Source organism: Stenella coeruleoalba (genome assembly GCF_951394435.1).
Source record: "Stenella coeruleoalba genome assembly, chromosome: 15".
Lineage (NCBI taxonomy): Eukaryota > Metazoa > Chordata > Mammalia > Artiodactyla > Delphinidae > Stenella > Stenella coeruleoalba.
Genome location: NC_137161.1, coordinates 61471486 through 61486790, shown reverse-complemented (window position 1 = coordinate 61486790; position 15305 = coordinate 61471486). Strand labels below are relative to the sequence as shown.

Sequence of the window (15305 nt, the reverse complement as noted above, 5' to 3'; positions counted from 1 at the left end):
AGCATTAATTGGGCATGGTAACTTCCTTTTGGATAACAATTTCAGAAAAATAAAGGTTTCTAAAAATATAACATCAGTTTTGGATTTGATGCTTCTAAAATATTTTGAGGTCAAAAAAAAAATCTCTGTGAGATGTATAAATTCTCACCGAACTTTACTGCATTTTAAATAGTTCTTTTAAACAAAATAGATGACAGTTTTTCCCTTATTCACTAATTTAGCAGAATTAGACTTACCCAAGTATCTGAAATAGCTGCTTATAGCACAGTGAGAAAGCTGGCTTCTCTTCTGCCTCTCATTACTAACCAAAAAGTAAACCTAAACAAATGCCTTTGCCAAAATAAGATTTTATTTTAAAGTCATTTGAAAAACACGGAGCAAGGAAAGAGACCTAAGACTGAATGGATGTAGAATGGATATTCTTTCCTACCTCCACCAGTGGTCTTTTGTCATGCCAAAAAGTTGCTTTCTTTGGTAATTCCTATTTATTTTTAGCTTCCTGGAGAAGAGATCTTTTCCCATAAGCCATCTTCATTTTTTTTGTAGAGTAGAGCCTTATTTCCAAGAAACAGCGTGTTAGCCGGAGAAGGGTATTTCTTTAAAAACATCAAGGTAGATCTAATATGTTTAACAAAGTGGGGGGGCTCAGCCAGAGGTGACGTGGAAAGGTTCTGGAAAAACAAACAAGATTTGGGGCATGAGAGAAGAACCCTGCTCTGTTCCCTACTTTGATAAAGATGTCAGAGTCTCTCTCTGCTCCTTAAACATTAATCAGGCTGTTCTCAGATCTATATATATATATATATATATATATATATATATATGTAATTTGTAAAATTACATAAGAAACGAGGTGTCCTGGGTTAATGAGAACAAAACAGTTGGTTGCCTACTGCTGCCCTGTGTAGATGTCCATCCAGGACTCCACTTACCCTGACTGACACAGCAGCTAAACAGGGTCTGCCAATGGCATCCTCCAAACACTGAAGGAAAAGCTGCTGTTATCTAGTCTAATCCCTTTTTTTTTTCCTTACAGATGAGGAAACCAAGGTCCACAGATTTAAGATTTACCCAACCTGTAAATTCTCACCTCTAGTATTTGCTTATCATCTTGCTGCAACCAGAAATCCACATGGGGAAATGGCATCCAGGAATATGGTCCTATACGAAGTTGTTCTGTCTCTGCATCGTAAATACTAATCATCTAAAAAAGAACGTTTCAAGGATAGAATTTAAGGAATGTTATCAGCTTAAACCCTACCTTTAATGCAAGCTCCAGTGTAGTCTTGAAATTAAGGCATTTGTCTGGATGATAAGCTTCTTTCAATTTTTGTCTCATAAGTAACAGAAGCTGCTACTTACTGAATACTTTCCACCTCTCTGGTACTACACTTTGTGGGAAACAGACATTACTTTGTTTAGTTCTGACAACAGTCCTGCAGGAAGATGGCATTTTTCCCATTTTGGTTGGAAACCCGAGGCTCAGAGAGACGGGCCCGTTGCCCATGGTCACATGTCCGTAAGAGTTAGGGCCAGGCCCAGACCCAGGTGTGTCTGACTGAAGTCCACACTCCTCAATGCTACATGAAACACTGCCTCATTATTCACACCCCGAGTAACCTTGAAACTTAAAAGTACACATGCCATTGCCCCATCAGAAGAAGGGGAAAACCAATTTGTAAAAATGTTAATTTGCCAAATGATCAATTCCCTGAATTCTCAAATGTGCCAATGGTAGTTTTCAGCTTCACCAGCAATGTTCAATTTTGGTTACTGAGACTGAAATATGTCCTGAATCTTAGCTAAATCAAGGCTGTTATGCTACTTGAGAGGCTGCAAAAGGAACCCTAACAATGTCAAAGGGTTGGCAGAACAGACCATTGAATCCAGACATTTCCAATGAAAGTGGCAGTATTTCATAAGTGAGCAGATTTCTTTTGGGTGCTCTGAATGCGATTTCTATTTTTTTCACTTTAAGCATTTTAAAAGGATTCTTTCACCCATTCCTCAATGTGTAAGTCTTAGGTTTTTATTTTTCTAACTTTTAAAATGAAGGTGTTACTTAATTAAAAAGCACCCTAAAGCAATCAGACTCCTAAAGTGATTTGATTATTTTGGGGGTTAATCAATTCATCCCAGCAAACTGGTCTTCAGTTACTTGGTCCGGAGGAGAGTGTGATCCTGAGGTGCAGAGGGGAGAAGGCTCTTCTTCCCCCTTAGCTCGCCTTTCTCTGCAGCAGCTTCACTGGTAAAGTCCTTACAAAGTAAAAGGGGCTCGTTCTCTTTGGATCTGGGTGCTGGGTGTTCACATACCTCCCCAACATCTTCACGGCAGAGAACTGGGGTCTTGAGCTTATAATTGAAAACGTTCATTATTATTCTACGTGACGTGTTCGTGATGGTTCCTGATCATGTACAACTTTAAAGAAGTGACAAACTTTTCATTTCTAAGGTCTATAAAACTTAAGACTTTGGAGTTTGATGCCCCCCTTTTTTCCTTAACCCTGTAACACAAAGATGATAATCAAACTCACTGGTCCTCCTGTTAAAGCTCGTGCGGCACGTAGCTCCTCCTCTGGACCTCGGTCTTGGAAGGAGGCTCTGTAGATCTCCGAGGTTTTGATGTTGACAGCTGTGAGGGACAACAGGATGACTTCCCTGACAAAAGCCACAAGGGCTGGCACAGTCTCACACTTCTACCACCACATGTAATAGAATATGGATGAGTCTCCCTCAGAGAGAAAAGAGTGGAAACTGAACAAAGTTACTCTTAGGTGTCTGTAGCATCTACCTTCCTGGAAAGGGATAATGCAACCCTTTAGCCAAGCATCTCGCTGAGAAGAGCTGAGGCCTGAGCTGGACTAGGTAAGACCTGGTTCCAAACCAAGGGCCCCCCCCACAGGAGGCGCACCATCTCTTCAGGCAGTGCGTGGCAAAGCCTCGCTGGTCAGCCCTGTGACCAAACACGGCTGCGAACATGGCCTGGGACTGGGGCCAAATCTGGTGTTTGTCTGTTAGTTTTTACTATTTCAGACATACAAAGTATAGAGAATAAAGCAGTGAACGCCCAGCCAAATAAATATCACAGATATGGCAGGAGCCCTCTGTAGAGACAGGCAGGCTCACCCTATTACAGCCTTGGGAGTCCTCGGGGCTGTTACAGGAGGGAGGAAAGTTCTGGGTTTTCTTTAGCCTGGTGGTTGCACACTTTCCTTTGTAGGATCTTTGTTCTCAATCAAAACCTTAATTAGTTCCCTAAGAAGGGAAGAAGATTCAACTGAATCTTCTTAGGGATTCGACTGAATCCCTAAGATTCAAATTCAAATGCCCTGCTCCAGCCCCCAGAGCACTGGCTGGAAAAAAGCAGAGAGGCCTCTTGGGGGAGCAGAGACCACTGACATTCAGCTTTCTCCTAATGGGGGTGATGCCTACACTTTATATTTGCTACCCTGTTTCTTTTCACAGCCTTAGGATGTGGATGTTTTCTCTATTTTGTAGATAAAGGTTAGAGAAGGTAAGCTTCTTTCCCAGCAAATACACCGAGAAGTCAGGATCAGAACCTAAGGCTGTGACACACCGACAGCAACGGGCTTATTAGCTGGTGGAATCGGCATTTAACCGGAGCTTGTCTTGTCAGTGTGAGACCAATAAACCCTCCGATCAACATGCTACTTACCAATGCCATAAATTACTGGAAAGTGGTTTTCATTTTCTTCCCGGTCATTTAATTCTAACACGTAAAAAAAAGAAATTTTAAGATCAATTTTTAATAAATACCAACAATCGCTTTTATTTTCCATAAATAAAGGCCAAGGAGGAGTCCCCACTGCAAAAGGGGGGGAAATCAGAACATGAAAGGGACTGTGTCCCTGTTTCCCTGCTGAGCCCCAGAGCAGTAAGGTTATAGCGAACAAACCGCCTCTCCAGAGTCTGGGCCTCCCAGCCGCCTACACGCGTGGCGGCAGCTCCTCTCCGGGATCTGGCCCCTCCACCTTCCCAGGAGTACAGAGCAGACTGCTGAGAATCCCAAGGAAGGACAGAGGAGTTGCACTCAAGGGGGTGGGTCAGGATCTCAACTGAGGTTGAGCAGGATTTGGAGTGGGAAGGGCGGGGAAGGCCATCCCAGAAGATATGGGAAAAGCCAGAAGGCATCAAAGCATTTGACAAACAGTGCCGTCTGCGACTGAGGCACGGATGCTGGGTCCTGCTTTAAGAGCAAGGGCAAAACATCCCCGAAATCTACAGCTTTGCTTTGGGAAAGATGGCAGAACTTACCTGTCACACATAATGTCACCAAGTGAATGTCATCTTCCTGTCTGTCAAATTCACCTACGATGAGAATTTAAAAACTGATGTCAAACAAGTTCCTTTAGGGACTTCCCTGGCGGTCCAGTGGGTAAGACTCCTCGCTCCCAATGCAGGGGGCCTGGGTTCGATCCCTGGTCTGGGAACAAGATCCCACGTGCATGCTGCAACTAAGAGTCCTCACGCTGCAACTAAAAGAAGATCCCACATGCTGCTGCAACTAAAAAGATCCCGCGTGCCACAAGGAAGATCCTGAGTGCCGCAACTAAGCCGGCACAGCCTAAAAAAAATAAATACTAAAACAAAAACAAAAAAAACAAAATCCATCTGCCAATATGTAAGCCAGTTCTGAGCTGTGTGCAGTATTCAAAAGATTTCAGGCATTTGACACACAATTAAAAAAAAAAAAGTTCCTTTAATTAGCAGAGCATATGCTGAACAAGTCAAGAAGGGGACAGAGAGTCGGATCCACTAGCCTTCCGGTCACAACCTGGCCTCTTATCAGAGGTCAGATCCACATGAGCTGATGCCCAGAACCCTGCCTGCCAAGGGACAGATGTGCTCCTAGCCTCAAGCTCAAAGGAAACTTCGACCAAGGCTTTCCATTCTTCTCTCCATTCTGAGAGGCTGGGGGGACAAATTCATAAGATTTTTACCCTTTTCCTAAATAACTTTTTTTTCCTGATTATCAGTCATAAAAAAATTGATCATTATGAAAAATTTGGAAAATACAGCAGAGTGGAAAGAATATGTGGGTTTTTAAAGATATAAGTGTATGGGCTTTTAATGGCCATAATCCTAGCAGTTAACATTCGTATGTTTCCTGCCATATTTGTCCATGCACAGCTGAGCTCAGATGTAGACAATTTTATATCCTGATTGTTTTGTACATATGTATTTTCTCATGTAATTCAAACCTCTTCATAAGTATTATTTTTTAATGGCTATATAACTGTTCCTCTACTAATGGACATTAGATTATTTCCAATTGTAAATAACATTCTACTGCCCATCTTTGGGCATAAATCTCTGTGTACATTTCAGATTATTTTCTTATAATACATTCCCAGAAGGGGAATTACTGGGTCCATGATGGACCATGATGCCAAATGGCTTTCCTGACAGGTTACACCAAAGTATGTTCCAGTGCTGCAGGAATACACCCACCTCGCTGCCTCATGGTTAATCAAAGAACATCTTTTTTTTTTTTTAATATTTGCTAATTTAACAGGGGAAAAATCGGCTTTTATCGGGGTTTTAATTCTTTTCAGATTAAAATGGACATTTCTGCCCAGAAGGTGGTTCTTGTTTTCAAACAATTCACAGCACTTGCTATTTTGGGATGCATCACCTGCTATTTTGAAAGAAAATCTTGTCCCCATCCCATTACCTCTAAGCATTTAGCTCTTTGCTATCCTGTCTTTATGGAAGATTCCAAGCTGAGCAGTTTGTGTGGCTCCAAGCAGGTGCACCCCTTTGTACTGTACTAATAATTGGGATTTTGTACTAATTGGGATTTTTATCTAAGCAAAAATAGATACTAATTGGGTTCTGTGCTAATTGGGATTTTTATCTAAGCAAAAATAGATACATATTTTTATCAAATTTGAGGAAGAAAGTGAACTTACTAAGAAGCTGATGAGTCAGTTTTTGTGACAACTGCCTGTCATCACTGAAGCCGCCCACGAGGTGCACTTCCAGCCTGGCAAAGAGACAGGAGGTGGTCAGAGGCCGAACAGCACGGGACAGCGTGTGCTGGGTCTGCTGTGAACTTTAGCTCTCGGCTCCCGGGCCCCGTTTACACCTCAGCACATGCACAAGAACCCATGCGGCACACTGGGACCCTGCCCGGGTGCCTGGGGGCCGAGCGGAGCTGTGTCTTAACACCAACATGATGCCACCTCGAGGCACAGGGTGAAAAAGGCTGCTCTGGAAGAAGACAACCATGTCACACAATGGACCTGCCCCGAGCGGGATGCTTCCAAAACCTCTTAAAAGTCTCAGCCTAAGAGGACCTGGGGTGCAGAACTGGGAAGGGCGGGACTGACACCTTCCCTGCACAGACGCCGTCTTCTCTACCAGCGTCGTGGAGAGATGGGTTTGCATCTCCGTTTCACAGAGAAGGAAACTGCGTCTGTGTCTAAAGCACATGCTTATCTACAACACCAGCTTTTCCCAAAGTGTGTTCCCCTGAACACTGGCCTCATGAAACAGAAAAAAGTGTTCTTGGGGTTAAATAAGTTTGGGAAGCCTTGCCTACTCCCTAAGGGAGTCACCATGCACAGCAAAGCTCCAGGTAGGAAGCCCTACAGCTGGAAAGACCACACTAACTTTGTTAACCCTGAGTGCCCCATGCACACTTCTCTGCTAACCCCTGGTCCTCAGCCTATGACAACCTGGCAACCAGAGCTTGGGAAAGTGTGGCCGTATTTCACATCCCTTCTACTGACAGACGAAATCCTCCTGAGGAATGAACCAGAATCTTCTGCATCAGCAGCACAGGGCAAAGCATCAAGTCGCCTCATGACATCTTCTATCTCACAACTGTGTGCTGAGAATCACGGAGTTGGGCCCATGGCCCAGTCCGGCTACGTAACCTGGAGGGCCCAGCAGTCTGGCGACTGCACAAGCCACAAAGCCGTGAGGCTAGCCCAGCCTGTCGCAGACCTGGCAGGAGAAGAGTTAAATTTTAAAACTGCTCTGTGTTACATTAGTGAAACTCAGAACAGAGAGGCTGGTCTTTTAAAGCCCTGGAATTCTAAGAACTTGCATATGACTAGTTCATTCAAATGAACTGCTGCCTTAGACTTCAAATAAGATGAGATGCCTGCCAGGCCCGCCAACGAGAGAGAAAGGGGAGAGGACAGGCGTGAGTACCAGCCAGACAGCCAGGCTGGGGTCATGGGCCTCCCGTTTAACTAACCCTGTGACTCTGGGAAGCTGAATCTCGGGGCCGCACATGTGAAACAGGTGGTCATGCTTTCTGTCACCGGTGAGAGGGTTGGGCGCTGTGGTGGACACCCAGGGCAGGCGTCAGCTGTCATACAGAATCCATGACACTGAGAACTGCACCCCCTTCCTCCCGGCCATCTCCGGCTCCTCCCCAGCCCTGTTTTCCTCAGAGCCCTGTCCACCGTTAAAATCCTGTTTTGCTGACATCTCCTTGCTATGGAATATGAGCCCCGCGGGGGCAGGGTTTGTCTACTCCATTCACTGCTATGTCCCTAAAACAAGTTCTAGTTCACAGGAAACATTCAACAAACAACTGCTGAAAGAATGAAGAGATTCCACCGCTGGGATGTAACAAGGCAATGTCCGCAAAACGGACATCTAAGAGGACATTACTGAGAACAGAACTACAGATTCAAAGTCAAACCTCCCCTCGTACCCGCCACCCATTCACTCCCTCAGCAACTACTGACGAGGGGCCGACGCTGGGCCACGCTCTGCTCCAGGGGGACCAGGCGGCCACTGTGCTGGTGACAGGCCACGTTGCTGGAACAGCTGCCACGGCTGTTCCCTCTATGTGATGGTGTCAAGTTCCCAATATCACAAAACAGAGTAGCGTGGAGCTCACCTTCCACATTGAGTGTGGTCGGAAAAGGATTTTATGGAGTTCATGATCAAGGGGACCTCAGCTTTGGTGTCAGTTCCGTCACAATGTGTCAAGCAGGTAGCCCCATTACCTGAAGAACAAGGGTGAAACGACTCATGTTATTCCCGATGAGAACTCGGGCAGCAGGCCAGGTCTACGCCTGTCCATTCGGACCGCCTCATCTTTGAACAGCCTGTAAAAGGAAAAATAGAGACGTCTGGGCTGCCCAGCCAACCCATCTGACCAGGGCCACAGGGAGGGGCCATGCAGATGGAGAAGAGGTAAGCGGAGCCAGGAAACGCAAATCGAGAAATTCATGGTCCCACGTGTCGGGTCCGTTTAAGTTAACGGTTTCCTTCATCTCTCTCATCATACCTGTGTGCCTCAGGACCACAATGTGACAAGTGGTGGCATCATCAGAACCCAGAATGGAGATGGAGCCTGTTTAAAAAAGAAATAAAATAAAATATCCAATAGCCTTTGGGGATAACGCCCAATTCACTGCTTCCTAACCTACCATCCTTTGGGGAGGTCACTGCAAGCTCTCTTTGCTGAACATACAGAAGGCCCTGGGGTCCCACTTGTTGAACAGACTGACCTCTGAGAAGTCTGGCTCTTTCCTGTTTAATTAAAAAAAAAAATAAAATAGTGATGGAAATTAGTGAGGATTGAGTGACTAGAGAGGTGGAGAGAGCCAAAGTGTGCCCTACGTGGGAAACACACACTTGTGAGGTCTGAGGTGTGTGTATTATCTGACAGAAAAGCTAAAATAAAAAGGCAGCAGCAGTAACTACCATGTGGAACAATGTGAAGGAAACAAGGAAGTTCTGTTCTTTTTTCACCCTATAGAACAAGACCCTAGTACCTATGAAATAAGATGCAAAAATCTTTCCCCATTCTTTACAATTGTAAAGAGAATCAGATCATATGGACTAGTGGATTGGGTGGCTCAGAAATCACAGACCTTCACTTTCTTTAAAGAGGAGGAGGGATCCAGACCTTACCTGTCTCCTAATCTAGTAATTCCCACCTCTGGAAATCTGTACTGTGGAAATAACCTAAAATGCACTCAATCCCTGTGTTATCGAGAATGGCACAAAGCTGGGGACAACCACAGAAAAGGCAAGTAAATTATGCAGAACCAACTCACAACTGCTAACTGCACAGACATGAAAAAATGAAGACTATGGGAAAAGAGCTTGGAAATATAAACTGAAGAGCAAGATTCAAGTAAAAAAATTTAAGCTGCAAATATGCTGTTAATACAACAATGCTAAAAATGTCGCCACATATAGGGAAAAATACTGGAAGGAAATTCACCAATATAACCATGATTGTGTTAGAACAGGGCAAACACAAGTCATTTAACTGTCGCTCTATTCTCCAAATGTCTTATGATGTAATTATGTTACTAAAGTAGAAAACCAAAAAGGAGCCCTCATAAATAAGCAAATTTATGAAAAGACAGGTTAATATTAGGTGTGAAAATTCTGACTAATTGAATATTTGTATAAATTATTAGTAAGCCTGGGGGGAAAAAACTCAGGTGGTTAATTCTTTCATGAGAACTAAACTTTTTTTTCTTCAAAAACATCAAATTGAGGCATCACTAAAATGTTTCATAATTTTCTTCTTACTTGCAACAAATAAACTCCTCAATAAACAATTTCCTAACCACGTGTGCAAATACAGAGCTTGTGTACTGTCTAGACCAGGAAATATTTTTATGGTCTTATACTGGCTTCTGGCCATTCCTCACTGTTGGTGCTAATTTAGGTTAGTACTTGCTTACTTAACAAAATACAAGAGATGTAAAAAAACATGACAATACACTTGACGAGTTCTAGAGGGTTCTCTTTTAATAAACTTTCATTAATTGGAAGCAAGGCAGCAGTTATAGTGAGACTGGCCCCTCCACTTAAGAAAGGAACTAAGTTGGGATTAGCAGATGCAAACTATTATATATAGGATAGATAAACAACAAGGTCCTACAGTACAGCACAAGGAACTATATTCAATATCCTGTAATAAACCATAATGTAAAAGAATATGAAAGAGTATATATATAACTGAATCACTTTGCTGTACAGCAGAAATTAACAGTATAAATCAACTATACTTCAATAAAAAAAATTTTTTAAAGAAGAAAGGAACTAAGGACTGAGTGAAGTGCAGTGTGTGATCGGACGGCTGAGTCTGGGAGAAAGAGATGCAGCCAATTGTGCAAAAACTCACAACACCTCATAGCAGTAAGCACTTTTCATTTTCACGCCATTTCTCACCTTAATTCAAGATAAGATAAAGGAGAATGCAGAATTTCCTTATTATTCCTTTAATACTTACCTCTTTTTGTTCTTTTCGGGGAGGGGGAGGGAGAAGTCACGGCAAATTTTTACCACTTATTTTCACAACTTGGTCACCACCCAAAAGCAAAGCTATTTCTGAGAAATGAATTATCACTTGCGTGCCCAAGACCAAAAATCACAATGTCTCTCATCGACACAGCTCCTACTATTTCCCAGAGAAACAGAAGCACAAATTATCAGGAGAGAGAATGGCCAGAAAGTGAAAACAGCAACGTTGCTTTCGTCTTTCACTTTAAAAAATGAAAAAAGGTTAGCCAAAGTTCTCCTCTGTGGAAAAACACACAGTCCTACTTTATAAACTCGCATCCTTTCTGAAATAAAAGCAGTCGTTTTCTGAACTTTTTCTGAACTTTTTTTATTCGCTGGACGCTCAGATTCACGAAAAAATATCTTTTCCCTCAGTCTCTCCCTGCTACGGCTCATCCTCATTTCCCAATCCCTATTGGATGGCACTGTTCTCTTAACGCAGGGGTCAGTACACTTGTTTCAGGAAAGGGCCAGACAATAAGTATCCTGGGCTTTGCAGACCGTGCGGTCTCAGCTCCTCAGCGTGAAAGCAGCATAGACGACACATGACAAGTGGCCGTGGCTGTGTCCCCAGAAAGCTACTTATGAGTGACACTGAAATTTGAAGAAAACGGGAGAGCAAGTATGAGAGTGCCGCCAGGCGCAGCCCTCAGAACTGAGCCTTCCTCCCACCCCTCGGGCGCTACCTCATTTCAGTCCTTTCTTCCCTTACACCTAAATTCCTACAATATAGTGCCCGGGGGCCTCTCCCTGAGCCAGTGACCTGGGCATTAGGCTGAGCTTCGGTGCTCCGTCCCCTCCTCTGGGAAACGGGGCTGATGACGGCCACTCCTTAGGCTGCGGGAGGATTAACTGACAGCAGGTCTGTAGGGGGTGGCTGTCACCATTCCCCACCTCTGGTCCCCTGTCCTGACCCCGCTTTTCTGCTCAAAAAAACCCTTCTGAGGAATAATTACAGGGGTTTATAGAGATTTAGCTCTGTGAACGTTCCTAATGGGGAAAGAGCATAAATATTGCGCATGCTTAAAGGCAGGAACGAAGTTACGTGGAATTCCATGGGACTGTTTCTCAAGAGGCCGCAGGACCAGTTCCTGAGCATCCAGTGACTGGTTAAGAACAAAGGCTCTACACAGCACCGCCCAAAGGCGCTTGCTGCAGCGATGGCAAGGATCTGTACCTGCCCTGTCTCATACAGCAGCCACTGGCCACACGTGGCTGTCGAGCACTTGAAACGCGGCTACTGTGACTGAGGAGCTGATTTTTAAATTTTATTAAATTTTAATTAACTTAAATGTAAATCGCCACATGCAGCCAGTGGCTAACATATTGAGCACTGCTGCTCTAGAGGCAAAGGCGGACCACCTGGGTTGTGATCCAGGCTTCACCACTCACAGGATGTGGGATCTTGGGCAATTTACTCCACCCTCTGTGCCTCAGAGTCCCCATCTGTAAAATGGGAACAGGAGCAGTACCTGCTTCCTAGGGCTGGGATGCTCAGCAAGTTCCACGGCACTGCTATCATTGTTGCTGTTGTTACTATTATCCTATGCTAAGCATAGCTATGGACAGGCTTGTAAGTGCTGCTACTGCATACTCACAACCTACAGTCACATGAAAAAGACACATTATAGAACAGAATATATAGTAACGCTATCATGTAAAAAAGTATAGCAAAATGTGAAGCATGGTTGTGGTCACAGATTCTTTTTTCTTCTTTTTGAGATTTATAATTTCTATTTTCTTACCAAGGGAACACTACTTGTTATTTAAAAAAATAATTAAACCTTTCATTTCTCCACACTGCATGTCTGCTGAAAGATCCATCTAAACCCCTGCCACGTAGGTACGACCTACCCCTCCCAGCTTATCTTCCACTCTGCCCCTCCTGCCCTCTCTGCCAGGGAAACGGGCCAGTCCACCCGCCTTCGGGGCCCTTCCCCTCCCGCCCAGGGGCCACGGGGCACAGTCCAGCTTGCTCAGCTAGAATGCCCTCCCCCTCTTCCCTTAGGCTGCCGAGATGGAAGTGCCCCCACCCCCGCCCCCCCCGTTCCTGTAAGGCAAACTGGTCCCCGCTACACAGCATTTCTAGGCCACGTCTCCCCAGAGAGGCCAAACCTCCCTTCTAGGGGTCCAGCCGCCCTGGTATCTCATCTCATTCCCCCCTCTCTACACACTTAGGGGGCTGCCTTGGACACTGATCTAACTTTTTATCATAGAAAATTTCAAGCAGACGTAAAAATAGGGTGCCACCTATATTCTTTAGGCAGCTGCAATTTTTCTCCCTTGGTGAGTCGTACTCCCAACTACACCAGTTCATGGTGTGGCAGTGACACAGTACAAGGAAAGTATTTAACACTTAACCTAGTGTCTGCTAGGTGCCCCATATGTGTTGGCTAATATCACTACTGTTTTCTTGAAATGCAAGTTGAGAACCACACAGAGTTGTCCTCTTTTCCCTGTCAGTAACACCCCCCCCCCCGCCTCATCTTTTGGGTCATTTTCAGGGGTCATTCTGCTCAGACATTTGTGGAACAAATATTTACAAAGCACAGATTCACTGACAGGGACTGCCCTAGGCTCTGAGGATACAAAGACACACTGTCTGCCTTCAGGAAGCTTACATTCTGGGGGCGAGACCAAAGGAAAATAAACAAAACAAGCATGCAGACAAAATCACCCTGCAACTGTTACAAAAGAAAACCCAAAAATACCTTCCCTAAGCCTACAGACTCAATCTGGTTCCCCGGCTTCACTCTGCAGAGTGAAAAGGGGCATTTTTTTTTCCCTTTATGGCACTTAATTAACAGTCATGGTATTTGAGCCACCCTGTGATTAAAAAACATCCCCACCCTATAAATGTCCTGATTGTGGGGAAAGAGGCAAACACCATAGGCAACGTACATTAGAGGCTCAACATGAATCTCTTAAATCAATGAAATGGTTGATTTCCCCTTAACTGGATCTGGGGCAAGTGGGAGGTTTGGTTCGGATTTTTTTTTTTTTTTTTTTTTTACAGTAAGAACCCTTTTCTAAACAGTCTCTGCATAAGCTTGGACTAAGGGTTCAGAGGTCCATCTAAGGACAAAAGCAGGAAACAAAACAAAAAACCCTTCCATAGGGTGTGGTTCCTCAACACGCCCCAGCTGGGTGAAAATAGGGCCCTTTCTTCCGACTGAAACTAACCGGGAGCCCCAGATCCCGGGTCTAGAAGACTAGGCGACCCGCCAGGATGCCCCTGCCCACCCCAGAAAACCTCCTGCTTCCTGAGGACCCAAGGACGATGCCGCGCTCACCACGGGTGGGGATCCCCGGCGAGGGAAAGAGCAAGGGCGCTGCCCAGATTTGCCTAAACGGGCCAAGTCCGGATTGGAGATTGGGACCGCCCTGTCTGGAAAAAGGGGGTCCCGGGGTGTCCTCAAGCCGCGGTGCTGGGCGACCCTGGACAAGTCACCTAACCTCTCTGGGCCCCCGTTCCCTCCTTTGGAAAAGAGGGGCCTCAGCAGATGCCCTCTAAGGTCCAAAGAAGGTAAAAGCTCCACAGATGCCTCAAGCGAGGGCAGAAACTCTGCTGCCGGCGGCCTGGGCTCCGGATGTGCCGATAGCACCTCCGCTGCGCCAAGTTTCGAGCCTGATTCGGGGAGAGCGGGTGGTGGCGGCGGGGTGAGGAGGGCTCTGGACCGCCTGCAGATTCCCTCGGGCCAGCCTCGAAGCCCCCCGCCCGGGCCCTGCTCACCTCCAGAAGCGGGTGGGCTCGGACGAGGTCCCCAGCGGACTGCGGCAGCCTCACTCGCCGCCCCTCCACGAGCAGCGGCATCGCGGAGGCGGCCGCCCCGACAGGCCCAGGGAGGCGGTGGCCTCCTCAGCCGCGGGCCGCCCGCCGCCCCTGCCCCCGCCCTCGACTTCGCCTTCGCCCTCGCCCTCTCTCTCGGGCCGCCCCGCCGCCGCGCCCAGCCGCGGGTGCCACCGGGAAGTGGAGTCCGACGGAAGCGGTGCAGCCCCAAGAGGCTGAGGAAATCTATGGTGGTGGGGGGGGGGGGGGGGGGGGAGGTGGGTGGCGCATGGCCCCATGGGAAACGTAGTCCAAACGGGAGGGAGCGCCCCGCCTCCGCTAGGGGCGCTGGGAAATGTAGTTCTGAAAGCGTGGCTCACATTTCAGCCAACCTGGCCTGAGTGCGGGCTCTGGGGTCGCCGCCTGCCTAGGTTCATATCCCGGCTGTGCCACTTCCCATAGTGACCTTGAGCAAGTTTTCCGAGTTTCCGAACCTGCCGTTCTGCGCCATAGGATTGTATTTAATAGTAAACACAACCTGTCTTAAACTGGGAAAATGGAGCCTAAAGTTTGCTAGCTCCACACATTCAGAAATCATTAATAACACCTGGTGCTTGACACTCATAGATGGGCTAAGAACCCTGAGAGTAAAGATCAGCAAGATACCCTACAGACCCTACTGAGGACAGGTACCCTGGCGTGAGACTTCTCACCTTATTTGAGTTTAAAATAGTTTTAGCTATTCTAAAACTTGGAAATATTACCCAAATAGATCCAACTCCACATTAACAAAAATAATTTTACAAAAGACTGGTGGGACGAAAAAGAGGCCCCACTTCACACAGAGCAAAAACTATTAGAATGTCTACAGGATGCTGTAATAAGCACTGCCTGGCAGGTGGAGCCTTCTGGCCCTTCCCCTCCAGCTGAGATTAAGTTGGTACTAAGTAGGTAATACAGGTGAAACGGAAGTTATCTTTGCCTTGTAAAGACCTTTCCATGAAAATGCTTCCAGCTTAACTAGACTTTCTCACAAGGTAACCAAACAGCTGACTTTACGTGCATTTTCATCAAATCCTCACAACCATAAAGTAGGTATTAGTAATTTCCACTTTTATTTTCAAAGTGGAGCTCAGAGAGAGGCTAGGTAACTTGCTCAAGGTCACACAGCTGATTAGAAAGAGAAGACAGGTCTGACACTCATGACACTGGTCCTTTCACACTTGTATGAATTGGCCACTTC

General features: G+C 45.9%; 2 protein-coding genes across 6 annotated transcripts in view; one reads left to right on the top strand and one right to left on the bottom strand.

Moving 5' to 3' along the window:
• The window catches only part of PDXDC1 (pyridoxal dependent decarboxylase domain containing 1), a 50126-nt gene extending 48964 nt beyond the window's left edge, over window positions 1-1162 (top strand). For 2 of the 3 annotated variants that reach the window (XM_079944078.1, XM_079944076.1), the window contains exon 24: window positions 1037-1162. In XM_079944078.1, coding sequence (XP_079800204.1) covers window positions 1037-1096 — 60 coding nt within the window. In that variant the 3' untranslated portion in view covers window positions 1097-1162. The remainder of the gene's footprint in view (window positions 1-1036) is intronic. The other variant, XR_013831499.1, reaches the window with a different exon arrangement.
• On the bottom strand, window positions 103-14245 carry NTAN1 (N-terminal asparagine amidase). Of its 3 annotated transcripts, XM_079944079.1 has the most exons (10): window positions 14027-14214; window positions 8418-8520; window positions 8276-8341; window positions 7883-7991; window positions 5934-6007; window positions 4276-4329; window positions 3677-3730; window positions 2535-2632; window positions 1091-1204; window positions 103-671 (listed from the first exon to the last, which is right to left on the bottom strand). In XM_079944079.1, exons 1-10 carry the CDS (start codon window positions 14105-14107, stop codon window positions 492-494), a joined length of 933 nt encoding a protein of 310 aa, XP_079800205.1. In that variant the 5' UTR covers window positions 14108-14214; the 3' UTR covers window positions 103-491. The 3 variants fall into 3 exon arrangements, with proteins under 3 accessions (XP_079800205.1, XP_079800207.1, XP_079800206.1); XM_079944081.1 differs by lacking the exon at window positions 8418-8520 and having other exon boundaries at window positions 14027-14245; XM_079944080.1 differs by lacking the exons at window positions 8276-8341; window positions 8418-8520 and having other exon boundaries at window positions 14027-14157.
• Window positions 14246-15305: the final 1060 nt, after the last annotated feature.

What these genes read in the sequence shown, in the direction of transcription:
- NTAN1 (XM_079944079.1), bottom strand. Translation starts at nt 14,107, where the DNA reads ATGCCGCTGCTCGTGGAGGGGCGGCGAGTGAGGCTGCCGCAGTCCGCT. An exon ending in AGTGACCTCCCCAAAGGATG is followed by an intron (nt 8,342 to 8,417) that starts GTAGGTTAGGAA and finishes TTTTTTAAACAG; the next exon opens with GCTCCATCTCCATTCTGGGT. An exon ending in TCCAGTAATTTATGGCATTG is followed by an intron (nt 2,633 to 3,676) that starts GTAAGTAGCATG and finishes TGTCCCTCACAG; the next exon opens with CTGTCAACATCAAAACCTCG.